Source organism: Prionailurus bengalensis, chromosome E1 (genome assembly GCF_016509475.1).
Source record: "Prionailurus bengalensis isolate Pbe53 chromosome E1, Fcat_Pben_1.1_paternal_pri, whole genome shotgun sequence".
Classification (NCBI taxonomy): Eukaryota; Metazoa; Chordata; class Mammalia; order Carnivora; family Felidae; genus Prionailurus; species Prionailurus bengalensis.
Genome location: NC_057347.1, coordinates 34651143 through 34670483, shown reverse-complemented (window position 1 = coordinate 34670483; position 19341 = coordinate 34651143). Strand labels below are relative to the sequence as shown.

Here is a 19341-nt window from a genome sequence, read left to right as displayed (position 1 = left end):
ATTTTCAATCTTCATCCTTAAGGCTATTCGTGTTTGTTACAGGAAGTCAGTTTTTATAATGTTGTTTGGTGCAAACTGTTGATTGGAATGGATATTGAATTTGCTCAACAACCTGGTGATAATTCAATTGCTGCCCTTGTTGAATTACTGTAACCATGAGGCAACCTGTAGGTTCTGCTGTTAACGTAGTGTAAGCTTTCCTCCTGACTGGCATTTTGTAATCGAATTCTACCATATTCACCTAAAAACACAAATGAAAGTCTCAGTTTCCCACAAAGGGTGATTTGGGACCATTAACAGCCTAATCTGGAGCTCCTGCCCAAATTTTCCTTATTTTTTTAAAGTTTATTTTGTGAGAGCTTGCGTGCGTGCACGAGCAAGCTGGGAAGGGGCAGAGAGAGGGAGAGAATCCCAAGCAGGTTCTGCACTGTCAGTGGGGAGCCTGACACACAGGGCTCGGATCTCACAAACCTCACAAACTGTGAGGTGATTGCCTTGAGCCGAGATCAAAAGACACAACTCACTGAGCCACCCAGGCACCCCACAGATTTTCCTTATTCAAAATAAATTGAGAATACCTGAGGGAGGTGGCACTTGGGGATGGACCCCTTGTCATCCTCCAGAATCCTGTGGCACTAGAACAGCGCTATGTGGAATTGGCCCACGTTAGGGGCTGTGTGGTCTTTTCAAAAAGACCTGTGACTTCTTCCCAGCTGAGATGCTCCCACCAAAGAGATCCATGGGTACTAAGCAAATTGCAGATTCAGGCCTCGTATACTCGTCTCATTTCTATGAATGGAATGGTACATCTGTACCCACGTGGTTTAATAAGACTGCTCTTTGGACAGTTGGGTGTCTAGTGTGTGTCCCCCACCCTCCATCAGCCCTGAAGTATTGAGAATTTGGGAGATGAGGCCGATTTCATGTGCTGGGGAAGACAAGACATTGTGCTTGCCCAGAAGGAGCTATGGTATTGTATAGCTCAGTTCCATGGGGATTAGTGGCGACTTTGCAGCCCAGGAGTAATGGCTGAGAAAAGAAGTGACCATGTACAGTGTGTTAACGTGGGTAAATGGGGTCAAACAGCACCCGAGTGCTTCCAAAGTACTGGTGGTTCTCAACTAGGAGTTTGGGAGGGTTGACCCAGAAGGATTCTAGATAGTGTGGTGGAAGGAGCTCAGCGTGGGATGGGATGACAGCCTATCTTGGAGCTAGTTGTCGGTAAGGGTGCCTGCCAACTTTGTTCTTTCCATCTGTTTAGTAAGAGTTCATTGCCGTGGGCTGTGCCTTGGCCGTTCTACAAGTTGTAGGTTAAAAGTGGCCCCAAAGGTAGTTACTCAAGTCCTGCCATTTTATAGGCAAGTTTAAAAGTGTAAATAGGAAATGATAGTATGACATGCTTTTAAAGATGGAGCATCAAGGCGGTGGCGCCGGACAGGCTCAGTCTGGAGCATGTGACTCTTCATCTTGGGGTTAGGAGTTCAACCTCCATGTTGGGTGTAGAGATTATTTAAAGATTAAACAACAACAGCAACAACACTGGTTGGACCAGTGTGCCAAGGGGGTCTGGCTTTTCCAGGTCTATCAGCTTACCCTCCCCCCAACCCTTTTGTAGTTCACATGAACATGACCCTGGCCGTTTGTCCTGACTGAACCTCAGTAGTACATACCTATGCCTGATCAGGATTGACCTACAACTCTACAAAATAAACTTCTGTTTATAGGTACCATACTGCACAATTTTTTAATGGCTCTATTTGTCAGAGCACTTTGAAATTTTATCCTGGTCCAGAGAAGTTCAAGACAAGGGAACGATTTTCCAAAGTACCCACATGAAGTTAGCAAACCAGTACATGCACCCCAGACTGCATTGTTTATAAAACATTGACTCGAGTTGTTCATTTCTGGGATTTTCTAATAGGTCAGGTTTGCAGCGTGGCTGTTGTTAAGCAGGGCTTCTCTGTCAGGGATGGTGCGTGTGCTACCAATTCAGAGCTTCCATTTTTCATTGAAACGAGTTTTATTTCCTGGAAGTCCTGTAGTCTTAAAATGTCTTTGTCCTTAATATGCAAAAGAGATTTTTACAGTTTATAAATAGCATGTCAAATTATTAAGATGAAAAAGTCTTGATGGCCAGCGTCTTGGGTTCTTGTCTAAACTCAGGCTGTTTCTGATTGGTTTCTCAGTCTATTCATGGTAAACTCAGCAGTTCAGAAGGTTTTTTTTTTTCCTTTCTTTGGTCTCTGTTGTAGGTTTCTAAGGGGACTATAGTCTCAAATTGGTATTGCTGAAGAGAAAACTTCAGTCCAGGGCATTAAAAAAAAAATCCAGAAAATATGATCTTCCTGCCAATTCTTTATACTGTTAGCCGAGACACCAGTGAGTACTGTTAAAGGTATTTTTAAAGCTTTAAAAAAAAATAATGCCCAGAGAAGTGAGATTTTTCTTCTGAAATAAAAAATTGAGACCTGTGTTTTGAATCTGATAAATCTATAAAAATGCAAAACTATTTTGTGTCGTGAGGTTACAAAGGCCGACTGTTGCTAAGCAGGTAAGGGTGAGTTAGTATTTTCCTTGCCAGGGATCATGTCACTTACTGTTAACCAGCCAGGTTTGCAGAGGTAGAAGGGGCCATATGCTTTGAACTGAGTCTTAAATATGGGCACTAAGTTATCATTCAGGCCGTTTTAAAGGGTTTATGAATTTAGGGGTGTAAGTCTGTAAAAAGCACTAGATTGAAAATGACCTAGCTCCTGTGTTTGGCTATCCTGTAGCCAGAATGTCCAGTGTCTTTTGTTTTCACATTAGGAATGCAAAAGGTAAATGATTAGATTCACAGAACATTAATTTTGCCCACTTAGAACCTTGGAAACCCCACCTTTCTGAGCAGCGTGTTTGGTGGCCTGATCTTCACTTGCTCTGGCTTAACCCCTCATTCACAGCAACTCACTTTTAGTAGATTTTGAGAACTCAGCTCTCTGTTCAGTTCAACTTCAGTGAAGTCATTTTCTTTGGGCCTCTGAATTCTGACTTTAAGCACCAGCTCTAGATCACCCCCAAATTCATTTGTAAAAGAAACAATACCTAATTTAAAGCCTTTCAGTTGACATCGTCGGTGATTATAGCATAGGTAATCCCAAGAAAATAATGAATAGACACGGAGCTTTTATTGGTGTATATAAACTTGAACTTGTCTGAGGCTTTTCTTGGGATGCTGGGCAAGGTCTGGGGTGTATGCCCCATTATACCCCCCAACAAGCTTACAGTTTGAAGCCTGGCTAGGATTTAAAATATGCAACGAATATTTAAATGTGTCACCCTTGAGCAATCCACGGTGGGTGTTTGAACTTGCTGGTTATTTGGAAAGCTTGAAGGAAATGTTTAGCCCTGGGGTTCTGTATCCTTCAGAAGCCGTTGTGCCGAGGTGCAGATCATCCTGTGTGACTCCTACTGTACCCCCCTCCCCAGGACTTCAGGGTGACAGGCCTTGAGGTAGTTCTACCGCCATCTTTTTTGGAGACTGTGGTTTGGAGTCTCCAAACTTCGCTGTCCTTAAGAAGGAGTAGTTGACCGAAGGTGGAAGGACCCAAATGGAGTTTGGCTTTGCAACATGGTCTAGGGGCTGAGTCCTCACCTAGACAGGCGTCCTCAGGTGTGGCATCACCTGGGTCAGTTGGCATCTGGACTGGAGCCTTGTTCCTATTCACCTGGGAAAGAATTAGAAAGCGTTGAACAGCAGCACCTCCGTGTTTGGTGCTCTGCCAGATCCGCCAGTTGAACAGGGACAATGATGCCCCCTCTCCACTCCTGCTCCGCAGTTCCGCCTCCTCCTCGACCGAGAAGCCAAGTCATGAGAAGGGCAGTAATTATGTTGAGACTTGAAGAGCAATTTTCCTTAATCACGGCCCAAATCACGAAGAGGCGCCGAGACGCTATTTTTAAGGGGTATGTAATCTGGGGAAGAAAGACAATCTGGGTGCTCAACTCGAGCTCCTACTTAAATATTTTCGGCACTGAGTGCTTCGTGTCCCCGGTTCTCCAGCAGAGCTCTACAGCTAGAAGAGTCCCTTTCTCGAGCATTTTCTCAACCAGAGGGAAGGGAAAGGAATGAATGTTCCTTTCCAGGTGCCAAGGCCTTTCCCATTCTTAACGGTGTCCGTCCTGCACGTGGAGAGTCTGCACCACGCACGGTGCCCCACCCTGGGGAGATGATTAGAACCACCGCCACAGAACCCCGGAGTGGTCTCTGCCCTAGAGTTTACAGAGGAGCAGGAGAGAGAGAGAGGGAGAGGTAAATCAGGTGACCTCAGGTAAAGGTGAAATGTCAGTTGTGAGGGCCAGATACACAGCACGGAAGCACGGAAAGGGGTCAAGGAAGGTCTCCCTGAAGGCAAGGCCTTCGAGCTGACATCTGAGGGATGAGTAGGCTTAACCAGATCCAGAGGGAAGAAGGGCCTTCCAGGGCTGGGAACAGCAGAAGGAACCTGTGTGGATGGAGTGGCGCTTTTGAGGAAAGACAGGCAATCCAACATGGCCACCGGGCAGAGCTCGTGGGGGACAGTGGCCAGGTTGGGGGAGCCTGTACCGTCCAACTCGGGAGCCGTGAGTCCTGTGAAATGAGATACGCTTATTTCATAAAAATACATAAAATAGGGGCGCCTAGGTGGCTCAGTCAGTTAAGCATCTGACTCTTGGCTTCCGCTCAGGTCACAATCTCATCACAGTTGGTGAGTTCGAGCCCCGCATTGGGCTCTGCACTGACAGCTTTGGAGCCTGCTTGGGATTCTCTGTCTCCTCTCTCTGCCCCTCCCCTGTTCTCTCTCTCTCTCTCTCCCTCTCAAAAATAAATACATAAACATTAAAATACAACCTCAAAGACAGGAAAAGTGACTTACTTTTCAATATTGGTTCTACGTTGAAATGATCATTTTGATATGCTGAGTGAAGTAAATATATTAAAATTAATTTCACCTGTCTTTACTTTTTTTAAATGTGGCTGCTAGGAAATTTCTAATTACATGCGTGGTTTACATCATATTTTTACTGGACAGCACTGGTCTAGGTGAAAGATTTTGGCTTTTATTCTAGAACAACCCCCAGCCATTAGATAGTTCTCAGCCCAAGGTTGTCCTAATCAGATTTGCATTTTGTTGGGGGGGGGGGGGGTAGGAAACAAGACTCACTGTCCTCAAAAGAATCCTGTGGGGTGTTGACATCATTCCCATTTTCAGACGAGACATTTGAGGCCAACGGGTGAAGTAACTTCCTTCAGTTTGCTCCATGAGGAAATGGCAGGACCCGGATGTGAACAGGGCCAGCCCATCGGCGGAGCCCAGAGCGAATGGAAGATCCGCAAAATGACTTCCCCAAAGCGGCACCCCCTACCAGATGGGCGACCCCCAAGAAATTGCGACCCCCCCCCCGCCTGCACGCATCTGTACCTGGATGGGGGTGGGCGAGAGGTTCCCATCTCTTGCCTGCCTGTGGCCCTCAGAACATGCCCCTGCCTTGTCTGCCTCAACTCCCACCTCTTGCTGGAATCCCTGCCAGGGGCTGAAGATGACAACAGAACCAGGACTCTGGTGGAGGTTATGCGGCGGGAGGGTGGGGGGAAGGAGTGGGACCTCACACCCCCGGGAACCAAGGCTCCGAGCTCCCAACCCCCCAGTACATGCTCCACTGTCTCAGCTGACTTCACTTACCAGACGGACTGCAAGATAAAATTATTTCAAATGTCAAGCCAGTGACCACAGAGCATTGCATCCCAAGCGTGGGGCCCTGCACGGCTGCTGGGATCACAGGCCCAAGAAGCCAGCCTTGCTTTGGACTCAAAAAATATTCTTTCCACATGGCCCAGGGCCTCCCAACCTCCCCCAGGACAGCGGGATCTGTAGTCTTGTCTTTGCCCTGCACTCTGAGCCACGGAGCCAGCCCCTCTCTCGGGAAGCCCCTCAGCGCTGGCGAGCCTGTCCGATTAAGAGACCCTGGACCGGGTCTCTCGAGGAGGTCAGAAAGCATGCCCTTCGAAGGCACACAGATTTGGGTCTGAAGTTTTCCTCTGACGCAGCAGCAGTGGCTCATGAGACAAGTTACTTCACCTCTCCGAACTTTAGTTTTCTGATGGGATTCGTAATCTCTGCCTTCGAGAAGTTGCAAGGACCAAGGAAGAAGTGAGCGTCAGCGATTGCTGGCTGCTATTACCCTTCGTCACAGCTATGGAAGCTTGCCTCCCCCTGCAAGGACCCTTGGTCTGCTTCCTTCGCTCCCGGCTTCACCAGTGGCAGAGCTGACGAGGGCCACCGGCCCCTCCCAGATCCCTGAGGACTCCATGGGAAACAGGTCTTCTAGACTCACCTGCCAGCTTCTTCATGTCCCACGATGGGGACATTTGGCCACGATTCATCAGATCAGTGTCCCCTCTGGCATGTGTGCACGAGCTCGCAACCACATAAGCACCTCCAAAAGCCCCAGTGCGTCCGTCTGCAGGGCAACAAGCGTGTTGTGTTGCTGGCCTGGTGAGATGGGGCAGGGGGTTGCCATGTTATAGACGGGCCAAGTAAGACTCAGGGGTGTCGTAAGACTTGCACGGAATGATGTGAGTGAAGTTCGAGGCTCCCTCCTCCCTCAGGCTGTGTCCATCGGGTAACACCCGTAGGCTAATAGTGCTCGCCCAAGGGAATGCGCCCCTGGAAGGCTCGGCCCCCAGCCCCCAGCCAGACCCAGGCAGCGTTAGCCTTTCCTCTCTGGAAAAGGTTAGCAGCTACTACATCAGGGGTAAGAAAAGCCAAACACTTAGGTTCTTGGATCGAACAGGCTTCTCGTCCTCCCCTGTTCCCTCCCCCATTTCGCCTCCCATCCTGTGAGGGAGGGAGACCAATCACGGCCCAAACCCCAATGGGACACTCAAGAAAGCGGGAAGACCCCAGCCCACAGCTGGGAGACTCTGCCGTCGACCATGATCCCAGATCCCTTGATTTCAAACATTAAACTGGAGGAGGCAAGGACCGGAGCAGGACATTTGATGAAGGGTGGGTGGGGCTAGGCCAAGTCCCAGAAAGGGCTGCTGCCTCAAAGGGCTGCTGAGGATAGGAGCCCACAGGTCCGGGAACGACTCTCACATTTCATTTAACTCTCCAGGGACAGGGCATCAGAAGGCCGGAGGAAGCCAAGGAGATCATAGCTCACAGGTTCTCATCACCCAGGAAGCCTTAAAAACAGTGGGTGCCTGGGTCCCACCCTCTGAAGGGTCCTACATCATTGGTCTGGGGTGCCATCTGGGCCCTGGAATATTTAAGAGGTCCCCAGCTGATTTTAATGTGTGGCCCCAGTTGAGAACTGCCGATTTGGTCAAACTGCTTAAGGGGCAGATGAGGGTAACGGAGACCCGAGGAAGTGCTCACTGATGGTCGCCTGGGCTGCTGGGCACAGGCCTGGGGCCAGCTCCGGGCCGCCGGGCCGCAGGGTCGCCAGCCCGACGCTGCCTCCCCTCGGCATGCGGTGGTGCCCTTTCTGCCAGGAATGGAGGAAGGTGGGGCTCCAGAAGAGAAGGAAGCAGCCTGAGAATGGGGAAGAGAATGCACTTTGGCCAGTCTGGCCACCAGGGTGTGGTCAACCATAAAAAGAACCCTTCTTCGCCTTGGTCACCTGAGTGGGCGGGGGGCCTAGAGATGAGGAGGGGCTGGAGATAAAAAGGCTTGGACTGAGGGGGAACCTCCATCCATTTCCATTCACAGCTCTGTCCATTCACTCACGCGCTCCCCATTCACAGATCCCTTCATTCACATATTCACACAACAAGGCTCGCTTTTTCTTCTCATTTTCGGAGCTCTCTTTTTGGTTCCCTTTTAATGTATTTAACTTGTTTTCAATCAGAATATTACATGCTCTGGTTTCAACCGTCTAATGTTGCTCAAAATCAGGGCCATTAGCTAGGAAGAAGGCAAAGTGCCTGGTGGGGAGGGAGTCGCACAGGCCTTGGTGTGGGTCTTTGTCATTCATCATGCCGGGCACTCCGTGGCCCCTTTTATTTATGCCTTAGCTTTAGGGGCGCCTGGGTGGTTCAGTCGGTTAGGCGTCCAACCTTCGGTTCAGGTCATGATCTCACGGTTCGTGAGTTCGAGCCCCGCGTCGGGCTCTGTGCTAATAGCTCAGAGCCTGGACCCTGCCTGGGATTCTGTGTCTCCCTCTTTCTGCCCCTCCCCCTCTTACCCTTGGTCTCTCTCAAAAATAAATAAAACATTAAAAAAGTGTATTTAAGGGGCACTTGTACCCCAATGTTTATAGCAGCACTCTCAACAATAGCCAAATTATGGAAAGAGCCTAAATGTCCAACAACTGACGAATGGATAAAGAAATTGTGGTTTATATACACAATGGAATACTATGTGGCAATGAGAAAGAATGAAATATGACCTTTTGTAGCAACGTGGATGGAACTGGAGAGTGTGATGCTAAGTGAAGTTAAGTCATACAGAGAAAGACAGATACCATATGTTTTCACTCTTATGTGGATCTTGAGAAACTTAACAGAAGTCCATGGGGGAGGGGAAGAAAAAAAAAAGAGGTTACAGAGGGAGAGAGCCAAAGCATAAGAGACTCTTAAAAACTGAGAACAAACAGGGTTGATGGGGGGTGGGAGGGAAGGGAGGGTGGGTGATGGGTATAGAGGAGGGCACCTTTTGGGATGTGCACTGGGTGTTGTATGGAAACCAATTGGGCAATAAATTTCATATTAAAAACATTTTTTAAAATGTATTTATGTATTTTTTGTGTGGGGGGGGCATAGCTTTTTATTTTTACATAGTTTCAAACTTACGTAAAAGTTGCAAGAATTTATACCCTTTACCCATGGTTCACATTTTGCCACATTTGCTTTAAATTTTTTCTAAATATGTATATATATGTGTGTGTGTGTATACACATTTCCCCCCCCCCCTCAACCATGTGAGAGTAAGTTGTAGACCTCATGTTCCTTTCTGCCCAAAGACATCAGGGTGTCTTTCCTAATATGAAGGCTATTCTCTTCCATGGCAGGATACAAGGATCAAACTCAGGAAATCTAACATCGATATAATGTCATTACCTAAACCTCAAATTTTATCAATTAACCCACAATATCCTTTTTTGCTTTTTTTTTTTTTTTTTCTTCCTGGTGCAGGATTCAATTCAGGATCATGCACCACATTTAACAGTCAAGTCTCATAAATTTCTTTAATCCGGACTGGTTCTTCAGCCTTTGTTTTTCATGACATTGACATTTTTGAAGGATCCAAGCCAACAGTTTTGTCATTCTTCCCTCAGTTGGCTTTGTCTGACATTTCCTCATGATTCGATTCAAATTAAGCCCTTTGGCAGCAATGCCGGAGAAGTTCTGTCCTGTCTCTCTTAGTGCGTCCACACCAGGGGGCACGTGTTGGTTCGCCCCATTTGAGGGGACGGTGACTTCAATTACTTGGGAGAGGAGGCGTCTGCCAGGTTTTCCTCTGCAGGCTTTGTTTTCCTCCCTTTGTAACTAGTGTGTATTTTATGGGGAGATAGTGAAACCCGAGTTTTCAGATCTTCACCCCTTAGTATTTAGAATTCGTTGAAGACTTTGGCTTGAAGCAATTGTGACATGTAATAATTGCAAAATGGTGATTCTCGAATTCCATTATTCTTTAAATAATAATATACCAGGGGCGCCTGGGTGGCTCAGTCGGTTAAGCGTCTGACTTCGGCTCAGGTCATGATCTCACGGTCCGTGAGTTCGAGCCCCGCGCCGGGCTCTGTGCTGACAGCTCAGAGCCTGGAGCCTGTTTCCGATTCTGTGTCTCCCTCTCTCTCTGCCCCTCCCCTGTTCATGCTCTGTCTCTCTGTCTCAAAAATAAATAAACATTAAAAAATTTTTTTTAAAAATAAATAATAATATACCAGATATTATATAAATATTTGGTATTCTACTGTAAGGAAGAGATTTCCTTCTCATTCCTTCATCCGTCAGCAATATGGACTCATGTGTTCTTATTTTATATGGTGGGTTATGTATGATCCATTACTATCATCATTTAAAAATTTTTTTTAATTTTTATGGTTTCTGCTTTAAAACATTTTATGTATTTATTTATTTAAAAATGTTTTTTTATGTTTATTTATTTTTGGGAGTGTGAGAGACAGAACATGAGTGGGGGAGGGGCAGAGAGAGAGGGAGACAGTCCGAAGCAGGCTCCAGGCTCTGAGCTGTCAGCGCAGAGCCCGACGAGGGGCTCGAACTCGCAGACCGAGAGATCATGACCTGAGCCGGAGTCGGTGGCTTAACCAAGTCACCCAGGCGCCCAAAAGATTTTACGTATTTAATCTTGACAACCAACGTGGGGCTCAAACTCATGACCCTGAGATCATGAGTCACACACTCTACCGACCCAGCTGGCCAGGGGTCCCTATTTTGATGTTCAAATGATCCCAAGTTTATACAGTATGTACTTCCCATATTCTGTGACATATCTCCATCATTTTATGAGCACTTTCTTAATTTCTGGCACATCAAGATGTCCTGGGCTCAACTTGTGCCTCCCCACCCCAGCCCTGGAATCCGTTGCTGCTCCAAGAAGCCAGATTCCTTCTAGTCGGGGGGGGGGGGGGAGAGGTGTACTCATTTCTACAGAGATGCCAAGAAGAATGCATCGGGACCCTTTCAGTGGACAGAACTGGAACCACACATATACACTTGCATATACACACATATGCACGGGCTTCCGTATCGATTTCTGTGTTTATGTATGGAAGACCCCAAGTTCATTACTGAGACTTCCACCTCCATCCCCCAACATCGGGCTCTCCCTGGCTTTCTTCAGTCCCATATTACAACTCTCTCCCTCAACAGTGGGAAATCAGGCTCCTAACCCCTTTAATATATTTACTCATCTACTAATCCTACGATCCACAGAAAATAGTTCCAGTGCTGCTCGTTTGAAACCACAGGTTCCGGGGCGCCTGGGTGGCTCAGTCGGTTGAGCGTCCGACTTCAGCTCAGGTCATGATCTCACGGTCTGTGAGTTCCAGCCCCGCTCGGGCTCTGTGCTGATGGCTCGGAGCCTGGAGCCTGTTTCCGATTCTGTGTCTCCCTCTCTCTCTGACCCTCCCCCGTTCATGCTCCGTCTCTCTCTGTCTCAAAAATAAACGTTAAAAAAAAAAAAAAAAAAAAGAAACCACAGGTTCGTTGTTTGTGATTGTGCTTTAGAGTTCTTCCCGAACCTTGTCGATACTTTTTTAAGCATATGAAACATGGCGTGGTTCTAAGAATCAAAACTGTACAAAAATGTATATTTAGAGAAATACCATTCGGCATTTCTGCCCCTTCCATTGGGTTCTCATCTATTTCCTGTGGGAAACGAATCCCCGTAGTTTTTTCTTTTTTAAGTTTATTTATTTATTTAGAGAGAACGCGCACGCGTGAGGGGGGAGAGGCGGAGAGAGAGAAGGGAATCTCAAGCAGGCTCCACGCTGTCAGCGCCGAGCCTAACGTGGGGCTCGATCCCACAAACTGTGAGATCATGACCTGAGCTGAAATCAGGAAGCTGACGCTCAACTGGCTAACCCACCAGGTGCTCCCTATCTCTGTAGTTTTTGAGCCATCATTTCTAGATTTCTTTTTGCAGAATTAACCAGGTGGATGTTTATTTTCTTGTTATTTCTTCTTTTCTTACAGAAAGAGTAGTACATATATTCTTTTCTATCTTGCTTTTTATTCACTAAACAATCCATCTGGAAGTTATTTATTGTATGTATGTATGTATTTAATTTATTTTTATTTATTTATTTATTTATTTAATTTTTTTAAACGTTTATTTATTTTTGAGACAGGGAGAGACAGAGCATGAACAGGGGAGGGTCAGAAAGAGGGAGACACAGAATCTGAAGCAGGCTCCAGGCTCTGAGCTGTCAGCACAGAGCCCGACGTGGGGCTAGAACTCACGGACTGCGAGATCATGACCTGAGCCGAAGTCGGCCGCTTGACCGACTGAGCCACCCAGGCGCCCCATGTATTTAATTTATTTTTAAAGATTTTATTCTCAACTAATCTCTACACCCAACATGAGTCTCGAACTTATAACTCTGAGATCGAGAGTCTCATGCTCTACTGACTGAGGCAGCCAGATGCCCCTGGAAATCGTTTTATATCAGTTCCTAGAGATCGCCTCCCCACTACCTGTATGGGCATTCTGTGGTCGATTCAATTAATTGCCTACATACAGGTATTCAGCATATTTCCAATATTTTGTAATTACAGATAATGCCGTAATTAGTAATCTGCCTATGTATTTTTTTATTGTTGAAGGTTTATATTCTGGGTAGATTCCTAGAAGTAGCATTGGTGGGTCACAAAGTAAATGCATACATGGTTTTGTTAGACATGACCAAACTTCTCTCCATTAATACTTAACCATTTCCCGTTCCCTCCAGCCACATACAAGAGTGCTTGGCTCCCCGTGGCCTCACGAACAGACTGTTGTCAAGCTTTTGCCTATCAGATAGAAGAGATGCCATGTTGGAATGTAGATTTTACTATTACTGAGGGATGATGAGGCCAAGAGATCAGGAGACCACTAGCACTGGGAAGGTAGTGTTACTCACAGTTCCCAAGAGGAAGGGGACATGGTGTGCCACCTGGGGCCACACAGGTCGGTCAGGAGGCAGAGGCAGTGAGACGGAAGTGTAGACAAGAGCCTTTATTTCAATGGGAAGAATGGCTAAGCAGGTTTAGGACTGGCTGGTCTGAATGAACGTTTCACTGGGCTCTGGGGTATAGAGGCAGCCTAATCGTCTGGTACCCAGCCCTGGGTTGTTAGGGCAAGTGGAGAATGGCCCAGAGCGTGGGAGCTTTATACCCTGCCACATTTGCATTCTTCTGTTGTTTTGGCTTTATCATTTAGCCAAATGGCCTTTTTCATTGTTGAGAGAGAATTCTTCACGCGCCTCTGGCCTGAAGTTAGCACAGCATAGGCACTGGCTGTCTTTGTCTGGACTTTTTCAAGGACATTTCTGGAGTGAACAATCTCGGAAGTTAGAGATAGTGTCTCTCTCCAGAGCCAAGGGCAGGTTTCTTTACTGTCAGTGTAACAAAGATAATTACTCCTTCTGGGTCAGGCAAGCCTACTGACCATTGTAAAAGATTCTGGTTCCCTGAGGTCAGGGTCCTCCTTTGTAAGCTGTTTTTTTTTTTTAATTAAAAAATTTTTTTAATGTTTATTTTTGAGAGAGAGACAGAGCATGAGTGGTGAAGGGGCAGAGAGACAGGGAGACACAGAATCTGAAGCCGGCTCCAAGCTCTGAGCTGTCAGCCCAGAGCCTGACGTGGGTCTCGAACCCACGAACTGCGAGATCACGACCTGAGCCGGAGGTGGATGCTTAACCGACTGAGCCACCTAGGCGCCCCACAAGCTGTTTTTTTTTTTTTAAAGATTTTTTTTTTTCAACATTTATTTATTTTTGGGACAGAGAGAGACAGAGCATGAACGGGGGAGGGGCAGAGAGAGAGGGAGACACAGAATCGGAAACAGGCTCCAGGCTCTGAGCCATCAGCCCAGAGCCTGACACGGGGCTCGAACTCACGGACCCCGAGATCGTGACCTGGCTGAAGTCGGTCGCTTAACCAACTGCGCCACCCAGGCGCCCCCCCCCCCCACAAGCTGTTTTATTATGATGATTTTTTAAATTATTTGTGTATCTTACTTTGAAAAAAAAAAAAGAAAAAAGACTTTTAATGGCTTTGAGGAAGGTATTGAGATACCAAAGACCCTGCACCCCTAGGCCGCACCTTCCCTCAGCTGTTTAGTTTTGTCTCCTTGGGGAGAAGGGACATTACTGTGGCCATACATGTTTTCTTTGGTCTTAGAAGCTGCGAGAAGGCTCCCTAGAGAAAGGTGCTGACTTTGTAGCAGACATACATGCGGGGCTGTTAACCACTTTGTATAGCGTTCCCAACCACGAGGGTGGGTAGAAGAGTTCTGGGGCTGTTGCAGGACAAGAGGACTTGAATTTAGGATGAAGGGAACAAGGACCAGTCTGAGAGCGTTACTCATTGGGGTGGCGGGATTGCCTATCATGGTGTCGCCACAGGACAATGTTGAAGCGGGTAAGAGCGTGTGAGGCCATCTGCGGGCTTCTCCCCGTGGCCTTGTCCCGGCTTCATTTCTCCTGGACTGTGGGTGTCTCCCTCACCCCAGGAGGTTCAGGCAGGCAGCCGGAAGAGCTGGGGGTGGGGAGGGTCCTGGCACCTGTCCAGCCCACCTGCTGCTTTGAACCCCGGGACTCCCCCTGCCTGACTTTCCTCTGCATCTGTGTGCTTGTTGGCTGCTACGGTATTTGTTGTTTTTTATCTACAAAGTAACATAAAGTTCCTGGTTAAAAAAGAGAAAAGTCAAAACCTCAAAAGCTTGGAAAGTAGAAAATTCAGTTCTCCAGGGCACCTCCCAAGAATCCCCAGGGTTCCCACGAAGGCAGGGGCCCTGAGGTGTGCCCAGCCCGTAGGACGGACCGGTGTCTGGGACCCTGGGGTGCCCAATGTTTATTGAATAAAGAAAGGAATTATGAACAGTTGGGAAGGAACGAATGAGCAGTTTGGGAAGCATTTTCCAGTATTTTCTCTATGTGCCTACCAGCGAAAACATAGAAAAAATATGGGGTCATGGTATAAATGCGGTTCTGAATGCTTGAAAAAAATTGAACAATTCCTTGCGGGGGCTTGTCCCTGTTACTTTATACCAGGGTTTCTCAAGTGTGGCACTATTGGTGTTCAGGGTTGGGTCAGGACTCGTTGGGGGCAGTCCTGTGCACCACAGGATGGACAGCATCCCTGGCCTCCGCCCACCAAGATGCCAGTACCACACTCTCCACTGAACAATAATAATACAGGTTTCTAGGTGTTATCAAATGCCCCCTGGGGGGCAAGATCGCCCCCCACTGGAGAAACCATAGATTTACAGACCTGCTTCTCTTCTTGGCTCTCAGAGTATTCCAACAGTGTGGCTGTGGGATCTTTAAGCTTATTTGTCAACGATGCCGAGTTGTTTTCGATCCCTTGCAAGGGGCCCACCGGAGCACTTGTGTGTTTCCACAGGACACTTTCCAGAAGTGGGACACCGCTGAGCTGAAGCCGGGGCGCCCTCGCATGCATCTGTGTCCCCAGCGAAGAGGCATGACAGGGCCCGCCTCACTGCGGGCTCCGTGGCGATGGGAATTCACCTCTCCAGTTGCTGCCAATTCGATGCGGTTTTTGGGCAGTGGCATTTCTTATTCTGTTCTCTTGTAGAACTGTATTGATCGTTCCTTCCAAGAAAATGTGAAGAGCAGTGATCACCAGGAGCCCCCCCTTTGGGCTCCGACTTGAGTGGTGTACTTGGAGAAACGCTCCTCCCAGAGATAGGTACGTGTGCGTTTTCGATATTAACTTGCTTTTCAAGCGCTCCGCAAGGGGGTCTTAACATCCTCTCTGAACAGAAGGTTGTTGATGAGAGAGCATTAAAGTTTCTAAGCGGTCGGACGATTTTATTTCTACTTTGATTATTTATTCCTAATGTGTTCAATTGTGGTGATGAAATATAGGGCTGGTCTGTACTGTTTCTTTGGGAATTTATTGAGATTTTCTTTGCACCCTAAGTCAATTTTCATAAATGTTCATAAATATTACGTTACCTCTAGAACGTAAGTGACACCAGGGCGGAGACGACCCCCCCCCAAATCCCCCCACAACTGTGTCCCCAGGGCTTTGAATGATATCACACACAGTTGGTGCTCAATATCAATCTGTTGAATAAAGAGTGGATGAAGGGCACTGGCTGGCTCAGTCAGAAGAGAGGGCAACTCTTGATCTCAGGGTCGTGAGTTCAAGCCCCACGTTGGGTGTAGAGATTACTAAACCATAAATAAATAAGCTTATAAAAAAAAAAAAAGGAGTGGGTGGGTGGCCCCTGTAAAGATGTATTCATTGTTTGCAACACACAACTTCCAAGAAGGATGATTATTTTCTTCCTCTTTCAAATATCGGATCTGTTCGGGACTGAGAGACGCTTCCGTTTGTCTCCTTTCCCCTGCGTTTTCTACAGTTTCTGCTTTGTATATGTTTTTTAAACATCTTAAAATATAACTCACACACCGTAAAACTGGCCCACTTCACAGCGTACCATTCACGGGTTTTTAGTCCATTCCCAAGCTTGTGCAACCATCGCCTCTATCTTACTTCCGAACATTTTCCTCGCCACGAAAAGAAATCCGGCAACAGTCACCCCTCATGACCCCTCCCCCCAGCCCCTGGCAACTACGAACCTACGTTCTGTCTCCACGGATGTGCCTGTGCCGGACATTTCTTTTAAATGGAGTCCTGCCACGTGACCCTTAACGACGCAAAAGGGTCCCGATTTACCCACCTCCTCGCTCGTACCTGGTAATACCCGTCTTTTTTCATTTTGGTCATCCTAGTGGCTGTGAAATGCTGTATCTCTTCGTGGTTTTGCATTTCCCTAATGACTGATGACCCTGCGCATTGTTTCTTGTTCTTGGCCGTTGTATGCCTTTTTTTTGGAGACCTGTCTACTCAAATCCTTTGCCCATTTGTAAATCGGGTTGGCTTTTCAGTGTTGGCGTCCTAAGAGATTTTTGCGTGTATGATGAATCCAAGTCGCGTACCCGACACGTGATTTGCGAATATTTTCTCCCGTCCCGTGGGGTGGCGTTCACTTGTTGATGGACACGTTTTTCTGGTATGTTGCCTTTGCTCCCCTCAGCATTCGAAAGAGATCTGTTTCATCCCATGTAATTCTCTGAGTTGAATTCAGCTTTGCTCTTCAGGTCATAACCTTGGTTTTCTTTTGGTCTGCGTGCGCCCCGTGTCTCTGCGCATGTGGTCAGCCCTCAGTGAAGGTGGGTTTCCTCCCTCCTCTCTGTCCGCGCAGAATGCCCCTCCCTAGAGCCACTGATGTTCAGACCCCACACAGCGACCAGCGCGTGGCCTGTGTCAGCGCCTCTCCCTACCCCCCACTCCCATTCAGGGCCCTGGGCGCGGTCTCCGCCACTCAGCTGCCATCCTCGTCACGTCCACCAGGGGCCGCCCCGCTCCTGCCTGAGTTCCCTGCCGGGACCTGCGCTTTAATTTACCTCGTCCCTCCCAGTCCTCCCATCTCCCAGCGACACCTTCGGGCTTAAAGCCCCAGAGCCGTTTTCCAGGTTAGGGAAGGAGCCCACTGCTGCAGCTGCCACGACTTAAAGCGTCCTGTGGGAAATCAGCCCAGTGCAGCCTGGCTCTTTCATTCCATGCCTCTGTGCCACAGTTATCTCACCTGCAGAATGGGAACGATTTCCCACCTCGCTCAAAAATAACACGTACGGCGTGTAGCAGGGTGGCTGGCACCCAGGAAGGGCTTAATGAAAGCAAGGCTTGGGGCGCCTGGGTGGCTCAGTCGGTTAAGCGTCCGGCTTCGGCTCAGGTCAGGATCTCATGGTTCGTGAGTTCGAGCCCCGCATCGGGCTCTGTGCTGACAGCCTGGAGCCTGCTTTGGATGCTGGGTCTCCCCCGCTCTCTCTCTCTCTCCCCTTCCTCTGCTCATGCTCTGTCTCTCAAAAATAAACGTTAAAAAAAAAAATGAATTCTTAAAAAAAAAAAAGTAAGGTTTGATAGCAAGGTTTCAAAATTCTACGAACGTCTCCATGGGTCCCCTTAAAGGCCAGAGGAAGATCTGTCCACCCTTTGTTCCCTCGGGCAATGACGTGGTGGGATTCCTGGGGTGGGATACTTTTGTAACAGATAGAAACTTTGCAGTCAGACGTGTGGGCGTTTTTGTCTTCCATAACTAACATTAATTCCCATCTTAGTCTTTCATGCTGCATGCCGTGGAAACATGTGCTTAAAGGATTCAGGATTGCCTCAGTTTCCTTTTCTCCCCAGGGTTCCAAGTAGTGCCATCAGTAGGAGAGGGCTTCTGACCTTGGTCACTCATTCGCTCCGCTGGCCTCTAGAACGATGGTCTTTGTCCCCATTGGCCATTAGTCGCAGGTGTCTGTCCATGCTGCTTGCTGTCCACCCCGGTTGGTGGCCACAGCTGCCAGCATTCACCAAGAAGGCCCGCGGTCCATCCCGCCTCCTTTGTCCTTGTATCATTCAGACTCCCAGCATCTTCTGGCCCCAGAACCCTCTCGCAGCCATTTCTGTGGGAAACTTGGGGGAGGGGGCTGCCTCAGGCCTTCTCTACGCAGGCAAGAGACATGTGCTTGTCTGCGTGACCACATCTGCGTTACACGTAAATACATGCAGGGTGTTCCGAGAGGGTGGCACCCCCAACCCCTCACCCAGGCAGCAGGCCTGTCTCTTCCCTGAGCTCTGTGGTGCCCTCCGGTCCGGCCAGGAGAGTGGGATGGAGTAGCTGTGAGGATAACGCTCTTGCAAGCTTACTGTGGTTCCCGAGGCAAGGGCCTCAGCTTTGAAGCTCCAGGTTCAAGACCTAGCTCCTTTTGCCTCTCTCATTTCTTCCGGAACAGCCCCTGCCCTGGAGACCTCCTTGCTGCCATCTGCGTCCGGGGCAGGGTGGGATGATATTCTCGATATTTCCAAATATCAGCCTGCCACACCTTTTACCCTGCTTTCTGGGTACTGTACAGGACTGACTCACGGCCCAGAGCACTCCAGGGGAGTTTTGTGCTCCTGGTAATGGGTCGGGTGGAGTCAAGGGTGACGGCGGAGGTTTTCTGAGGGTTGGCGCTCAGCCCCTTTTGGGAGGGTAGAAGAGTCAGAGTTCCTGCTTGCCACAACAGAAAACAACTCTAGTTAATGATAGCCCGAAAGGAATTTTCTGGAAGGACGATGGGTGGCCCATAGAATCACAGGATAGGCTGGAGAATCAGGGCATCATTTGGGCAGGAACCCAGAAGGCTGAGACGCAGAAGGACGAGTGAGAATGACCGCCACCCCCGTCCTGACACCGGAGGAGTGACATCTCAGTGGTCCCAGCTTCCCCATGACCCTCAGTCAGTGCCAAAGTCCAAAGCGGGACGAGTCCAGGTTGAGTGCCCAAGTTCCCTCTGCAGTGTGATCTGGGAGAGGGAGTCTGGCCCCGCTGGGCTTCCGTAGGGGAACCCTGACTCCCGCCCCTCCGAGGATCCATGCCCCGCCCCCCACCATGGATATTTGGATGCTAAGCAACCAGAAACAACAAATGCCATACATCTCTCTTATATCCCCAAATGTGCATTTGCCAAGAGGCAGTTTCAAACCTGCCTCATCTAGGCAGTCTGGTACCTGGAGCACTGTTTTGTTTATGCCACTCGGAATGCTTGCCAAACATGGTTAAATCATGTAAACAGACTGCGTGCTTCTAG

The 19341-nt window shown here is 48.3% G+C and overlaps 1 protein-coding gene across 1 annotated transcript; it reads right to left on the bottom strand.

Moving 5' to 3' along the window:
* Positions 1 to 1741: 1741 nt before the first annotated feature.
* On the bottom strand, positions 1742 to 6370 carry ANKRD40CL (ANKRD40 C-terminal like). Its single transcript, XM_043582631.1, is given in 4 exon segments — positions 1742 to 1944; positions 1947 to 2060; positions 2879 to 3045; positions 6355 to 6370. Coding segments are annotated over 4 exon segments (327 nt in total). The 3' UTR covers positions 1742 to 1914.
* Positions 6371 to 19341: the final 12971 nt, after the last annotated feature.